Source organism: Rhopalosiphum padi, chromosome 3 (assembly GCF_020882245.1).
Source record: "Rhopalosiphum padi isolate XX-2018 chromosome 3, ASM2088224v1, whole genome shotgun sequence".
Classification (NCBI taxonomy): domain Eukaryota; kingdom Metazoa; phylum Arthropoda; class Insecta; order Hemiptera; family Aphididae; genus Rhopalosiphum; species Rhopalosiphum padi.
The window spans coordinates 44,942,463-44,963,032 of NC_083599.1; the positions used below are offsets into that span (position 1 = coordinate 44,942,463).

Sequence of the window (20,570 nt, forward strand, 5' to 3'; positions counted from 1 at the left end):
TAATTAAGGCAGAGTCCTCGGCAGCCGAGGATATCGCGTCTTGGATATTGAGTCTAAAAGAAGTCCAATTAGCCTTGTTGAAGTTATAGGGTGTGTGACTAATGAGAATGTTATTGGGTTGATGGTGAGATCGGGTAAAATTTGAGAGACTCCTGTTAGTAGCTGAAATTATAATAGGTATGTGGTCACTACCATGAGGCTCACCCAGAGTGTGCCAGGATAGGTTCCAATATAGGTTTGGGGAACAAAAAGATAAATCTATAGCAGAGTCCGTAGAATTAAGCCGTCCAATGTGGGTAGGACTGCCATCATTGAGTATACAAAGGCCGAGAGAATCTATAGTATTGTAAATAATGTTTCCACGGGGAGACGAAGAATCGGAGCCCCAGGCCGGATGAGAGGAGTTAAAATCGCCACAGAGAATAGAATTACAGGAAATCAGGCTAAACAGAGATTGCCAAACGATAACAGGTACGTTGGAACTACTAGGGATGTAGCAGGACCATATCTCTAGGGGAGGAGATGAATCTGATACAATCTCAACGCCTATAATATCCATTTTGTAATTATTAAGATTGTTCCTAATGATATTATCTATAAGAATTGGTCTAGATTTAAGAGAATGATGGATTGCTACAGCCACACCACCAAACCCATCGGGTCGATCCGATCTGTAGATTCTAAAAAAAGGTATATTAATAGAACGGGAGGGATTGAGCCAGGTTTCGGAAAGTATAGCAATAGAGCACTTATGTGCATGAAGGAGGTGCATAAGAGACGGGAGACGTGCTGAAAGACTTCTAACATTCCACTGTAAGATAATCAAGTTGTTGGTAAAAGAGTTATTATTCATGTTAAGAGACATATGAGTTGCATATAGATATTTGTGAGTCTAGAGTAATAATATGTTAGAGTAATTAAATATCCTAGGTACTTGCGTTTAGGATAAATGTTTAACATTAGGTATAGCTAGTAAGGAAGTTAGAGAAGACTCAATTAGTGATTGAAGGGAAGAGGAGGAGAAAGGAGAGGATAAAGAGGGGGAGTTGATTAAAGTTTCGGATAATTTTATGGATAATGTATGTACCCAAGAAAGATCGTTTAGATTATTCACTAACGGGTTGTGTTGGTTAGAGATATTATTTAAATAACTGCCATTAGGAGGAGAATAAGATGAAACAACAGGTAGGGACAACTCTATTATTATTTGACATATTAAGAGGTTTTCTTTTGTTTTTTTTAGAATTAAAAAAATGATGACTTTCATTTAAAATAGGAAAGTTCTCCTCATTAAGAGGAATATCAGTATTTAAATTATTAGAATTTGGAAGCTGGCTATTTACAATATCAGAGTATTTAAAAGCAGACGTACAATATTTATTTTTCTTAAAATCTAAGGCGTCTTTGTAAGAGAGATTCTCTGTAGCCATGATTCTCTTGATGTCCTTTTGAACAGACCATTCCTGGCAACTACGATCAGTGGCAACATGAGGAAGTTTGCAGAAGAGGCATAAGGGGTCCGTGGCGTGGACGGTCGGGCATTCTGTGATAGAATGTTTGGAGCCACCACAGTGACCGCATCTTGGATCACTGCGACAGAATTTTTGCGTGTGTCCGTAACGTAGACAACGATTACATTGTACCGGAGAACGGATGCTGGGGTTTACTTCAAAAATCATATTGTAGATCGAAATGTGTTGAGGTAGTTTAGGAGACAAAAATTTAAGTTCAACGATGCGTGTAGCTACGATATTGCCATCTTTTCTAATAGAAATGCGTTTGAAGCTTACAATTGGAGAACTTGATTGAACTCCATCCCGAAAATCGTCCTCGGAGACGTCTGGATCTAGTTTTATTATACCAAAAGAGTAGATAAGGTTCGATGGGATATTCGCTGTAAAACCATGTTCGTTTAGAGTCTCGGAGTTCAAACAAAGATTTCCGTTCAAAATCGAATCAAAGCTAATTTTGATTTTTTTTGAGCCAGCGGGCTTGATATTGGTTATACCGGTGAAATTAGTAGAAAAAAATTTTGCTGCCTTTATTGGGTGCCAATTCCCCAAGTTTTTATTTAAATCAATGCATTCAACTAGTATCATGACGGGGCCAATATAATCGGATGGGAAGATCTGTTGTGAGCATTGAGACAACATAATTATATCATTGGAAATAACAGTGGAGTGTATAGAAGCGGTTGCAGGTGTAGAGTTTATTTCAGGTACTAAAAACGATGTAGGGTCATTAGCATTATCAATAGATAAACCGTCATTAGTGACCGGGTCTATCGACAGATTGTTGTCAATAGGTGCGGAGTCCATATAATTGAAGGTCGAAGGCGACGTATTTAGAACCGGAGTGTTTTCCATAATATGTTGAAGTCCGGGAGACGTGGGTGTAAGTAAATTAGAATTCGACTTACGTGCATTTTTTTTAGATACGACGAGAGTGTAGTTGGAATCCGAGGAACGATTGGTAGACAGCGTAGGTTTTATTTTGTTCGGGGCGGGAGATTTGCTCACACGAGAGTCGCCGCCCGAAGACGACGACATAATTAGTAATAAGCCGCGTTAACGATGTATACGAAACAATAACGGTAACTGCGATAAGAGTAAGCGAAAGGCACAACCGAACACTATGACTGCAGAAACGCGACTGACGGTGTAGTGGTAAATGGTAATCAAGTAAACACTTGACTAATAACTAATAAGTAATAATTTATAATAATTAGACTGCTGTCGTAACTTACTGTGAATGTGTTAGTTTTATTCCTCTCGCAATATCGTAATACTCGTATTATGTTATCAATGTTATCATATTATTGTTCTTTTCAAATATTCTATAAACAAGTTACGTCTTATTAACGTGACTGAAATATTTATTTCAATGTACCTAAATAAGTATATAATATAAACCTAATTTTCATAAGATATAACGCGGGACCTAGGACTAATGTCCCATTTGACATGCCCATAGGGCCGGCCCTGGTCAGTATATAAAGGACTAACAATTATTTAAACTAGTAATTTTCTGTTTGCTGTTTTTTTAAAATCATATTTGATTTACTGTACTATATTACATAAAACGACACCATTAATTGTTTAGCTACATACCATTTCGACAAATATTATAAAATACGTTTTTCAAATTTCAAGTATATTCCAATCTATATAATTTGTACGCGTCATTTCATATTTTATAATAGGTAATATTTCTCTGTTTAACTGTATAAGTAAGTTTTTAAGAAGTAACTAGCTATCAATTATTTGTTAACGTTTGAAGTACAAAATACAAAATCCAGAATCGCACTTAAAGATTAAACAAAACTCATTAAATAAACGAAATAATGATATAATAACAGTTCACTAAATCACATTACAAAATTACGTCAACTGTTGAGAAAATATTATTAACTTATTGATAGTATTCTATAAAATGCTTTACATATCGGCTACGGTGTACAGCAGTATTCATATTTCCTACATTATATTATATATTATATACATTTCATTTGTTAGTCATCTGTTGGAAGATCTTGTATGGTAAATAAGTATTTAAAAAATGTACATATTATGTAAGTTGGATGAGCAGGTGGGCTCAGTTCGTCCTTATTATATTATGTTTTGTGTATGAATTATCTACGTGTGCTGTCATTTGCAGCGTGCATTCCCATATGGGGTCGCAGGGTTCGTATATCGTACACATATTATGTTGTTGTTGTACGTATAATATTCCGAAGGTAAAATTATCAGAATGTTTTTAAACAAACTAAAGAAAATATAAAGAAAAGAGGGTGAATTGTTGGCTATACAACAATAAACATATTAATATGAAATTTATATAATACATTAAAGAAACTACCTCAGACAGTATTATATTATTATTATTATTTCAAAGACGTGGGACCGGCTCTAACAGTAAATACGATTCTCGCTATAACAATATATTATCTACTCCTGTCATACCGAGTCGCCGTCGGAACAATCGTCCCCGCCAGTGTGTCGCCATTTAAGTACTTTTGACCAACATATAGACGTTTGTATTTATTTAGTCACAGACAATTCAAAGAAACTAACACACGAGTAATAAGTATGTACACAAAAAACGCATTCCAATGAACGTGTTTTGGTAGAGTTGCGTGGACTTAGAGATGTACATTGTATATTTGTACAACAGTGTGAGCCGATTATTTCGGTGTACTGTAACTGCGCATGCATCGTAGCCATTTTGTAAAATATCACCTTAACTCCGCATACAAGGTTTTGTTTTTAAGACTGTAACTCCGCACATAATTTTTTTTTATCGATATACGATTCTTTTATCATAAAACACTCATTATTTCGAAAAGTATTAATATTTTTGAAATAATCAGTGTTTTATGATAAAAGAATCACCCTGTATATATGGCCATATGTTTTTGGCGCCAGACTGACGGTGTCTCACCGTGTCGAACGTATATAATGTTTTGTTGTACTGCAGGTATACGCGTTTTAAACATTAATCTTTTCGGCGCCAGTACATATAAGCATGATTTAACAACTTACCCTCTGTGGGTACTTGGTGTGTGTGTGTGTGTGTTTGTGTATTTTTAAATATATTATATATATAATGTTTATATTGTGGCCTGTGTCATATCTTATAATTTTATAAATTGTTCAATTCGTATGATATGAGTTTTAAAAATCGACCATGTCTTATGAAAATGTATACAATTATAATGTAAAAAAATAATATTTAGATCGTTAAGTTTCCATACAACAAATAAATACAACAAATGTGTTTTCGATTATTTTCTCTGAGGTAAATAGAAATTCAAAAAATTATTAATTAGTTATTAAAAATATTAGTTTTATGTGTAGCTATATAGGTACGTGGCGCCTGTTTGCATGAGACATTTGCTCGTAACTTTCACTAGTCACTGCTGTGTACTGTCGTCAATATGGGCTTCCTTGCTTCGTATTAATACTCGAATGAATAGAAATTTGAATTTGTCTATTAATATTTTGAGTGAAATATCTGCAGTGTTTCCAATATATATAATCATTATTAAAATTATAGAAGTAACTGTTACAGAATTTGATAGTGGCTACTATTACCAGTATTACCTATGAATACAATAAAGCTACGAGGGAAAAAATGATCTATTCCTAGTTGTTTCTTTAAGATATTAATTCGCTTATTCGAGAAAAATTTATGGCCGATGAAGAAGCATTATTTTATTAATAAAAAGAGTAATTTTTCAAGTAAAAAAATTAAAAAAATTATTTTTTTGAAAATGTTAAGAAAATTTAATTCACCTTTATTCTTTATTTCACTTGATACATTTATACCTACCCTATGTCATTTAGTTATGTTATGGGTACAGAATGAAATTCATAATGATTAACGAATTTATTGCAATAGTATACACTATACGTACATATACGTATACATTAAATATGCATTTAAAAGACGTAATATCATTTCTGCAGTAGAAATGGAATATACGTAGAAACCTTCTATCCTTCTACACGATTCCTTTGTCCTCTGATTGTTCATACCAATCCCCACCACTAAATCTTATTTAATGATCGTTATTCGAACAGGGAAATACTGTTGTGCCATACCTCCAGGGGCGTATTCAGCTCTTCTTCCAGGGGGGGGCGAAATTTGAATTCAAATCATAGATTCTTATAAAAAAATTTGTACATAAACGACAGTGTACAGATTATTAATAAATTGGCGGATCAAAATTGTTCGATCGTTTCGCTTGCTTAAACTTCAATAATTGATTTCTACCCACTTTCATAACCCATAACATTAATTATTGTAAACAACATCAACAGTATACCAAAATACCAAATAAAATAACTTGACATAGGACATAGGTACATATAAATATAAAAGCATATTATAATAACCACATAATATAATAATAGTTTTATTAAATATATAATAATTAATAATAAAATAATATTAAATAACAAAATCCAATTTCCTTTTTGTCTTTGAAAATCGTTCAATAACTTTTGATATGTCAATATCAATATTTCTATGTATGTTCATTAAAGCCAAACCTGTCAACCTTTTCTGGGACATTTGGCTTCTCAGCCATGTTTTTAACCTGGTGCAACATATTTCAGAAAGCATTAAGCAATAAGCAAACAGCCAAAAGCCAAAGGAGTTATGATTAATGCAAAGCAAAAAAGGACAAATTTATAAAAATAATCACAGAATTAAATAAATAAATCAATTAAATATCTAAATCAGACTATTTAAGTAAAGTAATACTAAATAGCGGAAATTAAATAAATATGATAGCATTTTTAACTATAGTTAAGTTATGTCATAAATAATAACTAGTAGTAAAAAAAATCTAAACTGATTTTGCTCATACTATATGTATATATTTTGTACTCTTTAGAGTGCATAAATGCATGTATATTTAGTATATTTTAAACCACATAAGTTCTAAGCCCTACTTTTTACCAAAATTATTTTCTTCTAACTTAAAGAAAAGCAAAATATACATGCATACCTCCTTAAAGTAGAGAAGCTGCGTTCTGCTGATGCGATACTTACTGGTAATGTTGCTAATACTACTAAAACCTGTCTAATTGTAGGAAACATGACTGGATGACATTCATCAATAGATTCTAATACATCTTCTGGTATTTTAAGACCTTAAAATAATTTTAAATAAAAAATATGTGATTTTTACCAATCAATATGCAAATTGTATTTAATAAATTAGTATTTACCTTCATTTTTCCTGGAAATCCAATTTGATTTCCATAAATCAACTTCTCCTTTTAAAATGTTAATGTTTATATCCAAAAATATAAAATGTCCAATTACTGTATCAATCATTTTTTTGACATCGAGTGAAGACTTGTTGATTATGTTAGCTGGAATAAATTCAATCAACTGAAAAATAGCTGTTGTTTTTTTATTTAGGAATCTTGATCTCAAGTCTTCTAAAATATTGTCAATTAGGGGAATGTACACAACTCTCCGGTAATATTCCTCTGGTGTATTTGCAGGAGTATTGGCCCTTTTATTTTGAATTTTTGTTAATCTTGGTAACTTGACTTCAATGTCTAAGTCAATCATTTTAGTTTTAGCTTCAAGAAATATTTCACTAAAATATTCTTCAGCATTTAATCTTTTATCTTCTAAATTTTGTACTATACTGGTAATACAGCTGGAAGCAGCACTTACATCTAAATTAACTCCTTGTAACATTTTACTGGCTGGTAGTGTAATACTGAGGATATTTGATAATATATACAATGTTATAATAAATTCACAATTGCACAAACTCAGGAGTAATGAGTTAGCTTTAGATGATGATACTTGATCTGTGAATTGAGATATATGTGTTAGACTTTCTATAATTTCTGACATGTTGGTTTCAAAGTCTATTATACTAGTGTGACGTTCTACCCAACGTGTAACACACAAACTGGTTAATGATGTCTTAGAACTTTTGGAACTTTTAAGGTAATTTTTCAAGATGAAATTCCTTTTGGAAGATAAATGAAAAAATGAAATGGTTTCTTGGAGAATTCCCATAGTATTTCTAACGATTTGGACTTTCGAAGATTTAGAAATTGATAAGTTTAGAGCATGATTAGTGCAAGGGCTGTATATAGCATTTGGACAGCTTTTCTGGACTTCTTGCACAGCTCCTCTTAACACTGATGTCATTACAGAACAACCATCCGTGCCAATTCCTATACAGTTTTTAAGGTTAAGTGACATTTCTTTTAACTCTGATACTACTATATTTCCAAGTACATTTCCTGAAAAAATCAAGGTAAATTAAATTTTTAATTAAAATAATACAATTAAATAAATAATGTATTCACCTGTTAGCTTCGGTTCTTTAGATAAATGGTCATCAATCAATGTATCTGACAAATCATTATTTGGAATGGCAGTCTGGTTTCTATTAAATGTATCATGGCAATTGATAAAACCAACGAAACGTTCATAAATGTTATTTTTCTTATCAATGTACCTTAAAGTTAAACTCATTTGTGATATATGAGACACATCGGTCGTTTCATCAAAGATAATACTGTAAAATTGATTTGTATTTACTTCATCTAATATAAACGACAGTATTTCTTCCTTACAACATTTAATCAGATCTTCTTGGATGATTGGAGAAATATAACTAGCTTTTGAATTAAAATTAAGCAAGTCATTTTTCAATTTTGTATCACCAGACATAACACGGTATTTCAAAAGTTCGCGAAAATTACCTTCATTCTTCACAATAGAATAAGTTGGATCAGTTAAATTTTTAGAGTCTTCATTATCATGAAATATTATTTGTCCTGAGTCACGGTGCCCTCTGAAAGGTATATTTTGGCGTCCCAAAAAAATTATAGTTTCTATTATAGGTTTTAACCGGTTTCTGTTTTCTTGAACTTGTCTTAAACGTTCACTGTTTAGAATATTATTAACCTGCTTATTAGGTGAGTTGTAAGTTTTTAAAAAGTCACTTGATTTTAAAATTGCATCCTGATGGTAATGATTTTGATTATGTTTTTCTAAATATCCATCCTTACCAAGTAATTTTGAATATTGGTTGAGTGGTAATGTTACAAGTTTTTTCAATTCTTCAGTATTTTGTTTTCCACCTTTATTGTGAGTTAAAAAAAGTGTACAATATTTGCAGAAACAGCCAGATTTTGATACAGAATATATTAGCCACGGATATTGGTCAAAATGATTATTTCTTAAAAAACGTTTTTCCTCTTTTCCTTTTTTTTTGTGAATGGAGAATGGATACTCAAAGTTTTTCAGTGGTTTCCAAGGGTTTTCCAACAGTCTACATTTTGTGTGGTCGTCAAGTTTTTTACCAATAAAATTACCAATATCATTATCGAAAACTAAATCTGATGTTATATTATTTTGTTTATTATCATCACAAATTACATTGAGTTGTGGTATTGCTCGTGGTATTGCTGTTTGGGAAACATTTACTGGCTCATTTGAATCACTTACCTCTGTTGACGATATTTTTTTGTTTGGAAAATAATTTAAGAGAGAAGGCTGTTTACGCTTCATAGAATCCATAGTAATAAACTAACCTGCTACAGTGTGGTACTGTCGTCTGTCGTACGTGAACTAAAATAAATTTGATTATAGTATTAAAAAAAAAAAAAATAACATAATCTTGTAAGTTGTAGACGATCACAATTATAATAGCTCCACACTGCCACAGATACAACAACAATAATAATTATTGTATATATCTGTGATTACAGCCAATATATCTATAATCTTTTGACTCTTATCAGTCTTATCTACAGCCATAATTGGTTATAGATGTTTTATTAATTGATAACAGGTTTTTGATAACTATTATTCATTTCCAAAAAAAAAAAAAAAAATATGAAAAAAAAAAATATGCACTGTATTTTTAATTTTTGTAATATAATATTATAATAAAATATGTAAGCACCTATACATGAAACACATTCAACAATGTCCAGGGGGGGGCGATCGCCCCTATCGCCCCCCCCCCCTTGTATACGCCCCTGCATACCTCAAACGATCACAATTCGGTTTAGCTCCAGTCTTAGTACAACCGCTGTCTCTTCACAAACAATCGAGCTCTCACCATCAGTTATATTTGTTCACGGAAGTGTTCTTTCCACAAGTATGTTACAATAATGATACCATACCATGTTACTGTTATATTATCTGCGTATTAGTTAATGTAAAGATAGTGTTTAAAGCTCATCACGTATATTAATATATAATATATTAGTTATAAAATATAATTATAATTACATTAATTTTTTTTATATTCATAATTAAGATTTCAACAATACATTTTTTGAGGTATTTAAATTAAATGTGAACAAAATGTATATAATAATAAAGTACCTTTATAAATTATGTCAAAAGAATTTCAAAATTATTTATAATTTTATTTTTTACAAGTACATTTTAAATTATAAAAGAAATTATTTGATTATTTCAATGTAACCAATACTTTTTAATTTTACTAATCTCCGATCTTGATAGTAGTTAGCGATTTTTAGAATGTATTGTGTGTTTACACTAAAAACTGTGTGGTACAAATGTATTCATAATTTATCAATTGATCTTTATTTACAAATAAATACATTAACACATAAGAGCAATACGTAAAAATTATTTTAATTAAATTATTTTTAGTTATACATGCCTACTTATAATCCATATAATATTTTCCATGTTTTAGATAAAAATGAAGTTATATACAATAATGGTTGTAATGACTATGCTCATCTTTGAATTATGCTTTAAAATTGTCGTGGGGACAGCCTTACATCCGTTAAATCGTGACGAACATTATATGAATCATAAGCAGCAGTTTTGCGGCAAGCGTTTATCTAATGAGCTTGCCATTTTATGCGAGGGTGAATTCTACGAAGTCAATGGTGAATAGTTAATATAATTTCTCTATAGAATATATTATAATATAAATACAAATATTAATTTAATAATTTTTATTTATTTTTATTATTAGCTATAAAATATATTTAATTTATATTATTTTATAATAAACTGTAACTTAAAGAATTTTGTATAGATTACGTAGTAATTTAATAGTCAAGTAAACTCATCATTATTTACATAGGTTTATTTAATAACTATATTTAACATGACTAATGATTTACCTGTATATTTAGTTAGTGCAAATAGAAGGCAAAAAAGGGGAATCGCCGACGAGTGTTGCAGTAGACCGTGTTCGAGAAGTTTTATTAAAATGAACTATTGCCGTTCTTTAACCAAAGAGTAAGTAATTTTTAATTAAAATTAAATATATAATTATCGTGTGATTAATGATTATTATTAGGTATATCAAATTTGGAACTTAAATCAATTATTCAACAAAACTAACATGCTTATATACTTTCAAGTTAGTGAACGAATCTGGTATTCATATACAGTGAAACCTCCATTAACGGAGCCTCTAAATAGCGGATATTTTTTGGGGAACGGGGACATTTTCACTACTTTTCTACAGGAAAACCTCTAAATACCAGACACTTTTATGGTATTTTAATTTTTGATTTTAATCATTTCTATTGTAAATTTGTAGAATTAGAAAATGCATTAACATACGAAATGATTTTCTGTCAAAATACAAAACAATCTAAAGTAACTAATTTTTTTAATATGTTAGTTTTAATTTTTATATTATCAATTTTTTTTTTATCTTTTTACCTTTGAATTTTTAAAAATACATTAAAATAATTAAAATAAATTAAATTTATTATGTACTTATGTATATGCATAAATAAATAAATCAATTTTTTATTTCTCTAAAAATATTATAATATTATATTTCTTTCTCTAAATAGTGGACAATATTTCAGCCACCGAAGGTGTCCGGTATTTAGAGGTTTCACTGTATTTTTTTAAACGTTTTCTTTAATATCATCGTTGAACGTTTTACTCGATATTCTGTTAAAATATTATGGTATATGTTGCTTGATGTTGTTTGGATGGAATTAGAATTAATTAATAAAACCTAAAATAAAATTCAAATTTTAATAATTGTTAATCAATTATCATAGTTAAATACACTGAAATCTGTCTACGAATTTTCAAAACTGTCGCTAACTTTGTATTTTTTGGTTATAGAATGTACTTGACTCTAATTAAGTATATAAATTGGGTCAAAATAATAAAGAAAAGAAATAAGTATATCATTTTTATCTATTTTTTTTATTCTGAGATAGTCAGCTACGAGTAGATTGAAATAATTTGACAATTTTGGTTTTAAAAAAAATTTGTCAACTTATTTTAAAACTTTAAATTAATAGTTGGAATAATCACTAATTGATAATAATGTGTTGATTTTAAAAGACCAAAGTAGTAAATTTTATTATAATAAAGTTCAATCCTAACGACTGTTATGAAAAAATACTCAGATTTGAGTGTAGTTCTTTTCAAATTTTTGATTTGATTTTTTTCATCAATTAATTAATATGTTTTATAAATTACAGATTAATATATACTAGTTCCCCAGTATTAAGTCCAATGGAGGAGGTTGATTACCTTGGATATTATTTTGAACTACGTAAGTATTTACTTAACTATGTAATATTTCCGCAAAATTAAATTGACCTTAAATAGAAACAAGAGTATTTCGATCTATAATGTTCGATATTATCCATTCTTCCTAACTGCAGAAATGAATACTTGAATAACTTGAATCTTTACCCAAACTCATAAAGTTGAAGATTTTTAATCATTTTTATTATTTTTTACAGTTGGGCGTGTATTGAAACCTATCACGAAGGAATTAACCAGTACACCAATTAACCATTGACAACAACAAATAATAAATACATTCATTAAATTGTTTTATTAATATTATGTATAAGTATTTATATTTTTTAATAACAATAGGTAGTACCTATAATATTTTTAACACAATAAAATATTCATTTCAAAATGTCAATAATGAATTATTTTTAATAAATAACTATTATGTCATTTTTATCAATAACAAAACAATTTTTTTCATTAATATTTCCATAGAATTTAATAGTTTAATTTTTTAAATAGCTGTTTATACAACCATTATTTGACATTCTTATTTTCTAAGTTCGGTACTTCCGTGTTATCTCGATTACCTTAGGTTCACAACCGTGTTATTACGACTACCGCAATTTTTTAAATAATAAAAATATATAAAATATATAAGTTAAATCTATTCTGAATAATAATATAAATCTATTTTGAAACACGATAAAATACATAAAAATTTTAAAAATGTATATAATAGCATAACAATTTGTATAGAAAAAATTGTAATAATATAATATAAAAAATAAATAAAAAATGTAGTTAATAATTTTTTTGAGGAGTAAAGCAGGTTTTAATATCCATTAAAATTTTATTAAACGGTGGATCGTTACCAAGGTTTTGTCGCCAAACAAATTCAGTCAGGTATGAATCTAGATGATGGCGAGCTGTTCCCCTATGGTTTTTGTTTCGCCACTTTGTCGATCCCCAAAGGCGTTCAATCGTTTGGGTGTGTGCTCCTGTGGTTGGGTCAACAAAATTGTATGTATGATTGACAGTATAGTTATGGAAGCCGGATGATTTTAATAATTCGGTGTTATATGCACGCCAACAATCTGAATAGATCGTGGTACCTTCCTGAATGTTGTTTTTGATCGCCGTAAGTAGAGTTCCTGTTTTTCTGTCAGGTACTTTTAATAAAAATGACTCTTTTGTCTCGCGAAAAATTCCTCCGAATATCCACTGTTCGGGAAGTACCCTTCCAACATGATTTTTTCTTTTCGAAAACAAACTTTCATCAATTTCGACAATTTTCGCCGGTCCACCTAATTTTCCCCTGTGGTTTATTTTCAATCGCCATTGCACATACGTCACGTAAGTAATTATTCCAGTCAATAACTGTATTTTCACTTATATTAAGTTCTTGTTCACACCACTTAATACTAGTCATTTCATTTGACCACCCATATATAAATCGCACAGCAGTCGTAAACGATATTCGTGATTTCACAAACCAATTACCATTACGTATATTTACCTTTTTTGGCATTTTTTAATATTACATTTCCAAAAGATTTCTTTTCCAAAATACAATTTTGCCAAGTGATTGTTCGGACAAATCCGTGCACTTGGCAACACTCCGCGTTCTTGGAGAAAATTAACAGCCTCCTTCTCGGACAATGGCAAATTAAAAAATTTCATATTGACTAGACGATATATTTAACTAGACGTAGCGCTAATACGGAAAATAGGACGATTGTCGAATGACTGACGAAATAAAAACCAACATAAAATGGTTAAAGTCAACTAATTGGCTTATAGTAGGTAGGTACATTGTACATCGAAGACAAAATTAAATTTTTTAAATTTGTAACACTAAATACAACCATGTGTGGATTATCTTAATTCAGAATAATCAGAAGATGGCGGATTTGCCCCTTTTGAAAAGATTTATTTATAATTACATTGGTATTATGAAACATAATTAGTCTGCTAAAATGTTTGATACTCGTCTTGAAGACTACCAACAATTACCGGTGAAATTATGTTCCTTTATTCCACTGTGCCTGAATAAAAAATTTACAACAGTACACTTATCAGGCACAATGTTCTAACTTCTAAGAAACGAGAGTTCTGTCTTTCAAACATACAACATAGAACATTAATATCCAGCAGTTCTATTTTGTGAAAACATTTTAATAATATGTTTTTAATAGTACTCTTAAATATTATAATAAAGAAAACATCAATCTTTTGGATAATTGTATTATTTTGTTTACATATGTTATTAATGAAATAATAATTAATAACATCAAGCAATATATAAAATATAAATTAATAAATATAAACTATTTTTTACTATTTTTAAGTTGAAACATTTTTACAATTTATAATGAAATACATTGTTATATGTGTGATAGACAATTCAAAGTTAATTATAAGTAAGAGATGTTCTAAAGTAATTGCAATAAAGATTTTAATTTGTCGAAGTCGTTAGGCCCTGACGCCCTGTGTCGCGGTAATTTCCTATCTTATACGTTTAAATTTTACTCGCTTCACACAATAACTTACCTACCTCATAGAATATTTTCTAATTTGTGTTGTTCGTTTAAGTGGCGTGTACTAATATCAATATTCTCAGGATGGGGTGTACTTTGTTTAGCTTCATAAACTAACCCGGCCTCTGAAAATGACCTTTCAGAATAAACACTTGATAGAGGAACAGACAAATATTTTTTGAGTAGCTGCCTGTTTCCAATACATGGTTGTCATTTTGACTACTCCATCAACCTAATGGATCACCATTAATGGAAATGGACAGTCCAATCATTCGCATTAAATGTTGGCAGACTTGATGGAGACTCAGATGTGAAAATTAAAACAATTAATAAGATAAACAAATAATATAATTAATTATGTCGTAAAACTTATTATATATATTATAATTATTAATTATTAGCTAAAAATAATTACAACATATATATGTCATGCAGATAAACTAGGTTGTAGGTATTAAGTAATAGGTATTTTTTTATTTTGAACCTACTTCAGACGTTAACAATTGGTCCAACAACCTTTTATGTTTGAACTTTAAATGTTTCCTCATTGATGAAGTAGTTGCTTTTTTTCCAAGTCCTTTGTAAATTTTTTGTTTACAATGATTACATGCAGCTTTATTAAGTTCATTACAATTTTCAAAATAATCCCAAATTAAACTCGACTTGTTACTACTTGACGTTTGTAATGGCTCTATATAAGTATTATAATAATATATTAGTATGTAATTTCAACAAAAATGTAGTAGCTGAATATGAAAACTACTGCAGTTTAGAGTCCATTTCCATTAATGGTGGTCCATTAGGTTGGTGGAGTAGTCAAAATTACAAATATCCATCTAATTGCCAATTAGCATGATGTTATATAATATTATGTATAATACAAATTTAAAAAGTACGTACCATTATTAAATGTCTCTTGTTCACCAAATTCAACATCACTATTTGCAACTTTTGCATCGTCCATAATTTCAAAATTATCAAAAACAACTAACTGTCGACTGAGAATTGTAGCAACAAGCTACAGCCAATAATATAATTAATAATATATATATCCTAAGATTATTAATAGTAGATGGTAGATAAACAAGATAGAAGTATAGAACAACATTATTAAGCCGCGGCTGTGCGTTCGTAAACTGCATTCGTTGTAAGAGGTTTTATCATTATGATTGTCGTTTTACTCATATTCCTTTAATAGATTAGGAGCTTACACCTAACAAGTATTTTATATTAAAAAGTATATTTTATTCTTATAATTATTGTATCTTAGTGATCTTACCTTTCATAGTTCACTAATGAAAACATGGAAGTGTACACTTTGCCAAGACATTTTAGACATTAGTTTACATGTCAATGTCTTACTAAAAAAATAAATCACAGCTTATTTTGTTAGTGGTTATTCTGAACAAACAGTGGCGTAATTTGGAATTGGTCCTGGGGTGGGTTTGGGATATAAGTTTATATTATCGTTCTAATGGGGCTATGCTCCCCACGCCCACCTTGACCATTAAATCTCATAGATCACAATATCATATTAATTTATTATTATAAATTAAATGAGATAAATGGTATAATAATGGTTTTCAAAGACAATAAAATATATTTTTCATAAATTATAACATCAAGTCAATTTTCCTTTTTGCTTTTTCGCCAAAATATCCAGTACGTCATCGGGGTTCAACTTAATGTCCCAATGAACTGATAATATCGTAAGTCCATTCAAGCATTCCTATTAAGTATTTAAGTTAGTACAAGTTCATAATTATTATGTAATTTACAAAAATAATGATTATTAATCGTTTTATTATAATAAACATTAGACATTTGTGTTGCACTGTTGCTCAAGGTTTACAGTAATGTAATATTCAAAAAATAGTTAATACCTTATACCATCACAAAATAAATAATATTATGTTTTAATTCATTACCAGTTTATACCAAGTTCATATTATTTATTTTTGTAAATAGTTTTTGATAAAAATGATAACAAGAGTCGTAAGTTGTAGACACGATTAAAGATATACAAACGTATATCTTTAATCGTGGTTGTAGATTTGATCAGTATTATCTTTTAGTTATGAGCTATACAATTTTCTTGTTCTATATTGTACTTGTTGAGCTATCGTAGTTTTATATTAGTAAAATAAAAAAATAAAAATCTCAACTATGATGATATCCATGAATTCTTATTTCTTATTTTAAAATATTTTTGATCTTAAAATCATTTAAAACTAAGTGCTTATGGGAATTTAATTATGGTTATTTTTTAAAAAAAAAAGGGTTGTAGTCCTTAGTTTGAAATTATAATACCTCATAATTTAATATTACGTATTTCATTTCATGTCGAAAGAACCTAACCGCCATTTTTCTTATTGTGGTTGAACGGGAAATCGAGAACAAAAAATCATTCAATATATATTAATGGTGTTGTATTGTCAAAATGAAGACAGTGAACACTATCGAGAATATTTGGATAGACGGCTTGTAAAATATTATATGGAGATAATAATAATTAATAATTTAAATAACATAATTTTTTTTTATAGACATTTCTATTTCAAATTTGGACAAAATGCCATACTTAAACAATGAATAATGATGCTAATTACATTGTTATAATATAAAACAAAACAATATTCATGGGACCTAAAATGTTAAGTATACTATTAATTTATATATACAATGGCATTTTCAAAGCTACATAGAAGAAACAAATTTGGTAAATAAAATAATGTTATATACTCAGAGAAATAAAAAAATGACTTAGAAAAATAAATTGTTTTGTATTTGATTTATCCAATTACCTCATTATAATGAAAATTAATAACAACAAGATAATATTACTCAATATTCTAACCTTAAAATGCTTAGCATACTTATTCTTACTTTCGTTATAATATGCTACGACCATAATTCTAATATCAAAAAATTGCTAGTAATTTGGTAGATTTTGCTAGGTAATTTTCAGAATTTGCTAGTAGTTCGTTTAAGTGAAAATCAAATTTCAAGTATGCCCGGTGCCAACTTGACACAGCACCGGCACATTGTCCGATCGGTTCGAAAGTGGTGTCAAAAAATTGCTAGGCAGTTTTCAGAATTTGCTATACTCTGGTTTTTCCGGGAACCCTGAAAATGGCTCAGAATTGTATTATCTTCCGTTGACACGATCTAATTTACCTTCAATTAGTGAAATGGGTACAACCTAACAGCTAGTGTTTCATTTCTTCGGAATGCACACGTGAAGTTATAAAATTATCTGACATATTTTATATTCAGCTCACATAGGAGGTTAATTTTTTTGAAGAATTAAATAATATATTTGTTACAACTTATGTTTATTAGAAATATTGCAAAATATCCTATAATGCACTTAGTAATATATTATTTTCATAAAAAATTGTGTTCAGTAAAAAAAACCCATCCTCTTCTATTCTAAGCCCTGTTTGTAGATTTTCAAAAATATCATATCCTCTGTAACTTGAATAAAAATATCACCTTTTTTAAATACATAAAATGATTATGCTATGAGTATTTAGAGACTTAGGTCTAAACACTTGTTTCTTTATTGATATCCGATAACCATAAACCAGTCACTATTCATGATGGTTGATTGCGCCCTTTGGGTTGGGAAACACTGCTTTATAATGACTAATTCGACATTGTTTTTTATTGAAAATATATTTTATATATTAGGTGATTATCAAACAGGTTTCAGACCCACTACAGACCAGATATTTTATTTTGATTCAAATTTTCCAGAAAATATGCGAGTTTGACGAGGAACTGCTTGAGTTATTAAACGATTTCAAGAAAGTATATTATTGTATACACGGAGAATCCCTCTAAAATATATTGAAATAATTCAAACTACCCCAGAAATTAATCAACTTGATAAAAAGAGCGTACAGCGGAAATAAAAATCAAAATTGGCAATATTTATCACAAGGGGGGTACCAGTAACGAGTGGTTTAAGGTAAAGGGATGCATTATTACCCATATTATTTAATATAGATTTAGAAAAAGTGATCCGGGGGAATCATTGTAAAGATAACGGAATACAATAGGGTAGTTGCAAAATGGGAATTCTGTCATATGCAGACGACTAAGTACTACTAGCGAAGTGTAACGAAAATCTTATTGAGTAAGCTAAAAAAATATTAAATACTGCCAAAAGATTAGATTTAGAAATAAATGCTGATACACCCGTATCTAGAAGTCGGACCGTAAAAATTTAAGAGAGTATAAGAGATTAAATATCTGAGATCCAACTTGACACAAAAAACTGAATATGATATCGGGTACCCGACTTAATCCTTTGAATTATCACAAATATCCAAGGAGTTATTTAATGTTTTACATTTTGGATCTTTTAGGGGATCTCAATATTGTCTGTGACTTTACCTGTAGCTCTTATACTAATAGTTCTAGCCAATAGCCACACAGAATATTATAGTGTTTCATTTACCTATGTGTTTTATACTTTTTTTTCGTGTTACACTGTTACCCATGTAACGAAAAACATAACAGATACAATTATACCAAAATAGCTTTACATTTATGTACTTAGGTATTTAGTATTTATATATGGTTTTCCATTGACATACATTATTGTGCCGAACTACGTTCTTGTTGTGCTTTGCTTTTGTATTGTGATTTGTTTCGCTAATATAAATTAATAAATTACCACAATGACTAAAAAGTTAACAGATGAAGAAATAGAACGAGAATTAAATGAATATTATGCTAATTCTGAATCCGAAGATGAATCATTCGATATTGATCTAGCTGTTGAAGATTCTGAACCTTGTTTTGGTGAGGCCATTTATCAATAAAACAGTATATAAGAAATAAACCTAACCCATGGGGTATTAAAATTGTTATGTCATGTAGCGAAAGTGGCGTTGTATACGACTTTGTGCTATATCAAGGTGCTAATACCGAAATTGATTCACAAGTTCAAAAACAATTTAGTGAAGGTCCAGGAGTCGTATTACATCTTTGCAAAATCGTTAAAAAAAATAAACATTTTCTTTACTTCAACAATTATTTTTCATCATTCAATCTTTTTGAACGTTTGCAGCAAATATACTTGTGCCGCTGGTACGATACGTGTTAATCGGTTTGCGAAACCACCAATACTGTCGGATAAAAATTTGGCAAAAATGGGTAGAGGCCAGAGGGACTACTTTTGAAGTTCGTTCCGATGTACCTAGTTGTAACATTGGTCTTATACAATGGTTTGACAACAATGTGGTTAATTTGGCATCGAATATTATTACATCTGGAAATATAGATGTCGTCAGACGTTGGGATAAGAAAAATAAAACCTATCTCCATGTCGAAAGACCTGAGATAGTACAAAAATATAATAAATCTATGAGTGGCGTTGATAATATGGACAAATTAATTAGTTATTATCGAACGTTTATTAAATCACGAAAATGGACATTACGCATGATTGCTCATGCTTTTGACATGACTGCCGCAAACTGCTGGCTAACGTACATAAAAGACGCTGAATATTTTAAAATACTAAAAAATAAAAGATATGATCTTTTACATTTTCGAATGGAATTGGCTAATGGGTTAATAAATGTCGGAAAACCAACTACGACTAAACGAAAAAAAGGACGTTCTTGTACAAAAGATGATTATGAACCACCTAATAAAGCTTCTCCGACTTCATCAAATAGAAAAGTTGATGGCAAGTTGCCATCAGATAAACTTCGAATTAATATGGTGGATCATTTACCAGATTTTGATGAGTTGAAAAATGCCACTAAATGTAAACTGAAGACGTGTACTCATAGAACGCATGTTTTGTTCAAAATGCAAGCAACATTTGTGTTTAGATGGGAAAAGTAAGTGTTTTAGGGAGTACCATTTAAATGAAATAACATAATTTTACTATTTTTTTTTATCGTTTTAAAAATACTTAGGTACCTACCAGTGTTTTTTTTATTAAGTAAATTTGTTTTTTTTTATTAATTT

The 20,570-nt window shown here is 29.6% G+C and overlaps 3 protein-coding genes across 3 annotated transcripts; 1 reads left to right on the top strand and 2 right to left on the bottom strand.

The window, feature by feature from the left end:
• Nucleotides 1–940: 940 nt before the first annotated feature.
• On the bottom strand, nucleotides 941–2,911 carry LOC132925109 (uncharacterized). The gene is given in 2 exon segments (XM_060989531.1): nucleotides 941–1,199; nucleotides 1,201–2,911. Coding segments are annotated over 2 exon segments (1,608 nt in total). The 5' UTR covers nucleotides 2,550–2,911.
• A 2,990-nt stretch (nucleotides 2,912–5,901) lies between these two features.
• LOC132927218 (52 kDa repressor of the inhibitor of the protein kinase-like) lies at nucleotides 5,902–9,309 on the bottom strand. Its single transcript, XM_060991707.1, has 3 exons — nucleotides 7,848–9,309; nucleotides 6,738–7,781; nucleotides 5,902–6,659 (listed from the first exon to the last, which is right to left on the bottom strand). Exons 1-3 carry the CDS (start codon nucleotides 9,064–9,066, stop codon nucleotides 6,481–6,483), a joined length of 2,442 nt encoding a protein of 813 aa, XP_060847690.1. The 5' UTR covers nucleotides 9,067–9,309; the 3' UTR covers nucleotides 5,902–6,480.
• Nucleotides 9,310–9,545: 236 nt separating this feature from the next.
• Nucleotides 9,546–12,369, top strand: LOC132927993 (uncharacterized). Its single transcript, XM_060992540.1, has 5 exons — nucleotides 9,546–9,652; nucleotides 10,223–10,421; nucleotides 10,674–10,779; nucleotides 11,997–12,070; nucleotides 12,264–12,369. Exons 2-5 carry the CDS (start codon nucleotides 10,229–10,231, stop codon nucleotides 12,320–12,322), a joined length of 432 nt encoding a protein of 143 aa, XP_060848523.1. The 5' UTR covers nucleotides 9,546–9,652; nucleotides 10,223–10,228; the 3' UTR covers nucleotides 12,323–12,369.
• Nucleotides 12,370–20,570: the final 8,201 nt, after the last annotated feature.